Consider the following 6,357-nt stretch of genomic DNA (forward strand, 5'->3'; position numbering starts at 1 on the left):
TACCAGTAGACCCCGCCCCTACCCTGAAGACCAGGTTAGTTACACTCCTCCTACTTCTTATACCAGTAGACCCCGCCCCTACTCTGAAGACCAGGTTAGTTACACTCCTCCTGCTTCTTATACCAGTAGACCCCGCCCCTACTCCATACTCCCTTAAAAACCTTCACTTGAAAAACTAGAAAAAAGCAGCAATTGTACTGTTTGTCCATTTTGAGACACCGTAGCCAGTATACACTTCCTCAAAATAGTCCAAATTAATCTAAGATAACTCCAGAAATCTGTCATTAATTTGGACATGAAAATAAGTTATGGCCATTGAAATAACAAAAACCTGCTGTTGACCAATCACCGACAAAGGGGCGTAGACTTCTGCGACCGACTTTGGCTCCCGACTTTGGCTCCCGACTTTGGCTCCCGACTTTGACTCCCGACTTTGACTCCCGACTTTGGCTCCCGACTTTGGCTCCCGACTTCGGCTCCCGACTTTGGCTCCCGACTTTGGCTCCCGACTTCGGCTTGCCTCTCGAAAAAAAAAATGTTGTGTGCCCGAAAAGCCGGGGGAAAAAAAACCCTCACCGAAGTCTAAAACAAACCAATATAGGCATAAACTCTTCTAAAGTGTTTAGTCTGGGAACCTTAAACCTCCTAACTGCTGTGTAACGGTCTCCAGGTGAAAGGGCGGACCAACCTGTGGACACAGCTTCCTGTGCAGCAGCAGCAGTACTACATAGACGTCCAGACCATCGAGGAGCTGTTTAGTCAGACGGACTGTCAATCATCTGGGGTTACCTCTGTGACTAGGGGGGGGAAGGCCCGAGGCTCCCTCAGAGAGACCAAAGATGAGGTGAGGAGGAGAGGACACACACACCCTTTTATGGCCAATGAGATGTTGTGTCAAACAGATATATTCCATCTTGGCTCTGAGTTAGCAGAGTGTTGCATTTGTGTTTTCATTCTCTCTCTGTTCTCTCTCTTTATCAATGTTTCTCTCTGTTCTCTCTCTTTATCAATGTTTCTCTCTGTTCTCTCTCTTTATCAATGTTTCTCTCTGTTCTCTCTCAATTCAAATCAAATTCAATTCAAAGGGGCTTTATTGCCATGGGGAAACATATGTTAACATTGCCAAAGCAAGTGAAATAGATAATAAACAAAAGTGAAGTAAACAATAAAAATGAACAGTAAACATTACACTCACAGAAGTTCCAAAAGAATAAAGGCATTACAAATGTCATATTATGTATATATACAGTGTTGTAACAATGTACAAATAGTTAAAGTACAAAAGGGAAAATAAATAAACATAAATATGGGTTGTATTTACAATGGTGTTTTGTCCTTCACTGGTTGCCCTTTTCTCGTGGCAACAGGTCGACATCTCGCTACTGTGGTATTTCACCCAGTGGATATGTGAGTTTAGCAACATTTGATTTGTTTTCAAATTCTTTCTCTCTCAGATCAGTATCCTGGACTGGAAGAGAGGGATGAATGTGGGAATTTACCTCAAACAGTTCAAGAAGTAAGTCTGTCCTCATCATACTCTCCGTCTCTCTCTCCGTCATATATATATATATATATATATATATATACACATGTACAGTTCAAGAAGTAAGTCTGTCCTCATGATACTCTCCGTCTCTCCGTCTCTCTCTCCGTCATATATATATATATATATACACATGTACAGTTCAAGAAGTAAGTCTGTCCTCATGATACTCTCTGTCTCTCTCTCCGTCATATATATATATATACACATGTACAGTTCAAGAAGTAAGTCTGTCCTCATGATACTCTCCGTCTCTCTCTCCATCTCTCTCTCCGTCATATATATATATATACACATGTACAGTTCAAGAAGTAAGTCTGTCCTCATGATACTCTCCGTCTCTCTCTCCATCTCTCTCTCCGTCATATATATATATACACATGTACAGTTCAAGAAGTAAGTCTGTCCTCATGGTACTCTCCGTCTCTCTCTCCGTCATATATATATATATAAACACATGTACAGTTCAAGAAGTAAGTCTGTCCTCATCATACTCTCCGTCTCTCTCTCTGTCTATATATATATATATATATATACACACATGTAGAGTTCAAGAAGTAAGTCTGTCCTCATGATACTCTCCGTCTCTCTCTCCATCATATGTATATATACACACACATGTACAGTTCAAGAAGTAAGTCTGTCCTCATGATACTCTCCGTCTCTCTCTCCGTCATATATATATATATACACATGTACAGTTCAAGAAGTAAGTCTGTCCTCATGATACTCTCCGTCTCTCTCTCCGTCATATATATATATATATATATACACACATGTACAGTTCAAGAAGTAAGTCTGTCCTCATGATACTCTCTGTCTCTCTCTCCGTCTCTCTCTCTGTCATATATATATATACACATGTACAGTTCAAGAAGTAAGTCTGTCCTCATGATACTCTCCGTCTCTCTCTGTCATATATATATACACACATGTAGAGTTCAAGAAGTAAGTCTGTCCTCATGATACTCTCCGTCTCTCTCTCCATCATATGTATATATACACACACATGTAATTTAATTTTTCAACATTCTGTTATGTTACAGCCTTAATCTAAAATGAATTGACTAGTTGTTTTTTTCTCATCAATCGACACACAGTACCCCGTAATGACTCGGTACCCGTAATGACTCAGTACCCCGCAATGACTCAGTACCCCGTAATGACTCAGTACCCCGTAATGACTCAGTACCCCGTAATGACTCAGTACCCCGTAATGACTCAGTGCCCCGTAATGACTCAGTGCCCCGTAATGACTCAGTACCCCGTAATGACTCAGTACCCCGTAATGACTCAGTACCCTGTAATGACTCAGTACCCTGTAATGACTCAGTACCCCGTAATGACTCAGTACCCCGTAATGACACAATACCCCGTAGTGACTCAGTACCCCGTAGTGACTCAGTACCCCGTAGTGACTCAGTACCCCGTAGTGACTCAGTAAAAAAACTTAAATATTATATATATTATTATATTATTATATTATTATTTACATAAGTATTCAGACCCTTTACTCAGTACTTACAGACTCTAGTCTTCTTGGGTATGATGCTACAAGCTTGGCCCACCTGTATTTGGGGAGTTTCTCCCATTCTTCTCTGCACATCCTCTCAAGCTCTGTCAGGTTGGATGGGGAGCGTCGCTGCACAGCAATTTTCAGGTCTCTCTAGAGATGTTCGATCGGGTTCAAGTCCGGGTTCTGGTTGGGCTACTCAAAGACATTCAGACTTGTCCCGAAGCCACTCCTGGAAGAAATCTGGAAGAAATCTGGAACCACCAAAACTCCAAGTGGCCTGTCATGTGCCTTTTACTGAGGAGTGGCTTCCATCTGGCCAGGCAGCCAGTGGCTTCCAGCTCTAGGAAGAGTCTTGGTGGTTCCAGATTTCTTCCATTTAAGAATGATGGAGGCCACTGTGTTCTTGGGGATGCTGCAGAAATGCTGCAGAAATGTTTTGGTACCCTTCCCCAGATCTGTGCCTCGGCACAATCCTGTCTCTGAGCTCAATTCCTACAACCTCATGGCTTGGTTCATGCTCTGACATGCACTGTAAACTGTGGGACCTTATATAGACAGGTGTGTGCCTTTCCAAATCATGTCCAATAAATTGAATTTACCACAGATGGACTCCAATTAAGTTGTAGAAACATCTCAAGGATGATCGATGGAAACAGGATGCAAATTTCAAGTCTCATAGCAAAGAGTCTGAAAACTTATGTAAATTGGTTATTTCTGTTTTTTTGTTTTTAAAACTTTTACAAAAATGTCGAAAAACTGTTTTTTTAATGTGTGTAGATTAAGGAAAACATTTAATCAATTTTAGAATAAGTCTGTAACGTAACAAAATGTGGAAAAAGTGAAGGGGTCTGAATTCTTCCCAAATGCATTGTGTCTATGAGTATATGTAGTTAGCTAGCCGACTACTGGATGATCCAACTTTCAAAATGAGTCCTTTTTTGGCCAACTAGCTAGTTAGCCACAGCAGTCAACTAGCTAGGTAGCCACAGCAGTCAACTAGCTAGCTAGCCACAGCAGTCCAACTAGCTAGCTAGCCACAGCAGTCCAACTCGCTAGTTAGCCACAGCAGTCAACTAGCTAGGTAGCCACAGCAGTCCAACTCGCTAGTTAGCCACAGCAGTCAACTAGCTAGGTAGCCACAGCAGTCCAACTCGCTAGTTAGCCACAGCAGTCAACTAGTTAGGTAGCCACAGCAGTCCAACTCGCTAGTTAGCCACAGCAGTCCAACTAGCTAGCTAGCCACAGCAGTCAACTCGCTAGTTAGCTACAGCAGTCCAACTAGCTAGGTAGCCACAGCAGTCCAACTCGCTAGTTAGCCACAGCAGTCAACTAGTTAGGTAGCCACAGCAGTCCAACTAGCTAGTTAGCCACAGCAGTCAACTAGTTAGGTAGCCACAGCAGTCCAACTAGCTAGCTAGCCACAGCAGTCAACTCGCTAGGTAGCCACAGCAGTCCAACTCGCTAGTTAGCCACAGCAGTCAACTAGCTAGCTAGCCACAGCAGTCCAACTAGATAGCTAGCCACAGCAGTCAACTCGCTAGTTAGCTACAGCAGTCCAACTAGCTAGGTAGCCACAGCAGTCCAACTCGCTAGTTAGCCACAGCAGTCAACTAGCTAGGTAGCCACAGCAGTCCAACTCGCTAGTTAGCCACAGCAGTCAACTAGTTAGGTAGCCACAGCAGTCCAACTCGCTAGTTAGCCACAGCAGTCAACTAGCTAGGTAGCCACAGCAGTCCACCTCGCTAGTTAGCTACAGCAGTCCAACTAGCTAGGTAGCCACAGCAGTCCAACTCGCTAGTTAGCCACAGCAGTCAACTGGTTAGGTAGCCACAGCAGTCAACTAGCTAGGTAGCCACAGCAGTCAACGAGCTAGGTAGCCACAGCAGTCCAACTCGCTAGTTAGCCACAGCAGTCAACTAGTTAGGTAGCCACAGCAGTCCAACTCGCTAGTTAGCCACAGCAGTCAACTAGCTAGGTAGCCACAGCAGTCCACCTCGCTAGTTAGCTACAGCAGTCCAACTAGCTAGGTAGCCACAGCAGTCCAACTCGCTAGTTAGCCACAGCAGTCAACTAGTTAGGTAGCCACAGCAGTCAACTAGCTAGGTAGCCACAGCAGTCAACTAGCTAGGTAGCCACAGCAGTCCAACTAGCTAGTTAGCCACAGCAGTCAACTCGCTAGTTAGCCACAGCAGTCAACTAGTTAGGTAGCCACAGCAGTCAACTAGCTAGGTAGCCACAGCAGTCCAACTAGCTAATTAGCCACAGCAGTCAACTAGTTAGCTAGCCACAGCAGTCCAACTCGCTAGTTAGCCACAGCAGTCAACTAGTTAGGTAGCCACAGCAGTCCAACTAGCTAGGTAGCCACAGCAGTCCAACTCGCTAGTTAGCCACAGCAGTCAACTAGCTAGGTAGCCATTTAGCTTTCTAGCACATTCACTTTTGTAAAGATTTAACATGCCAGTTAGTTACCACATGTTCTTGTCAAACTGATAGCAGAGTAGCTAGCAAGCAACAAGATATGCCAAATAACAGCTTAAAACCCACTGATAGCAGAGTAGCTAGCAAACAACAAATGCTAATCTACTGGAGGGCAAATAAATCAGATTTGACCGTTCAGACAAGTCACATGGCCAGGAATCAGATTTGAATCAGACTTCAAACCACCTACGAAGGGGGTTTGAAAGGTAGCTTGAAATATCCGATTCCATATGCTTTCTGGCTGTTCAGGACAAAGAACAGATTCAAGTCGAATCTGCAAACAAATAGGATTTTAGTCACTTCAACAGGGCTTTAGACTGAACACGTTGGATGAGTTGGTGTTGGTGGAGAACAATGCAGAGTACTTTTCCAGTGTGTGTTGACTGCATCAATAGCCGATACCACCAGTTAGCTGTCTCTGCTGCCACAACACAACGCACGGGGAGAGATATGAGGGTGATACGTTGTCTTGTCTCTCCCCAGATTCTATCCACACGTGTGGTGTGTTTGTGAGACAACGTCTTTCATGCAAGTTTAGTGTTGAGGTCAAACACCTCTTTTTCCCCTCTCCCTTGACCAATCAAAGCATTTTGCTTCATAAGCAGCCATCTGTCTGACTAAAACATGGGTTTGACCCCCACCACCCTCTCCCCTCCCCTCTCTCTCCCCCCTCCCCTCTCCTCCCTCCCCCTCCCCTCTCTCTCCCCCTCCCCTCACTCCCCCTCCCCTCCCCCCTCCCCTCTCTCTCCCCCCCCTCTCTCTCCCCCTCCCTCTCTCTCCCCCTCCCCTCACTCCCCCTCCCCTCTCTCTCCCCCTCCCC

General features: G+C 44.7%; 1 protein-coding gene and 1 pseudogene across 1 annotated transcript in view; both read left to right on the forward strand.

Annotated features, from left to right (window-relative positions):
• The window catches only part of LOC112237316 (FH2 domain-containing protein 1), an 8,175-nt gene extending 6,634 nt beyond the window's left edge, over positions 1-1,541 (forward strand). Inside the window, exons 3-4 of the mRNA XM_042329306.1 lie at positions 671-844; positions 1,455-1,541. Of these exons, the coding sequence (XP_042185240.1) occupies positions 671-844; positions 1,455-1,520 (240 nt within the window). The 3' untranslated portion in view covers positions 1,521-1,541. The remainder of the gene's footprint in view (positions 1-670; positions 845-1,454) is intronic.
• The window catches only part of LOC121847374, a 74,572-nt pseudogene that overhangs the window by 35,028 nt on the left and 33,187 nt on the right, over positions 1-6,357 (forward strand).

The sequence above is a fragment of the Oncorhynchus tshawytscha genome, linkage group LG10 (assembly GCF_018296145.1).
Source record: "Oncorhynchus tshawytscha isolate Ot180627B linkage group LG10, Otsh_v2.0, whole genome shotgun sequence".
In the NCBI taxonomy this organism is placed as follows: domain Eukaryota; kingdom Metazoa; phylum Chordata; class Actinopteri; order Salmoniformes; family Salmonidae; genus Oncorhynchus; species Oncorhynchus tshawytscha.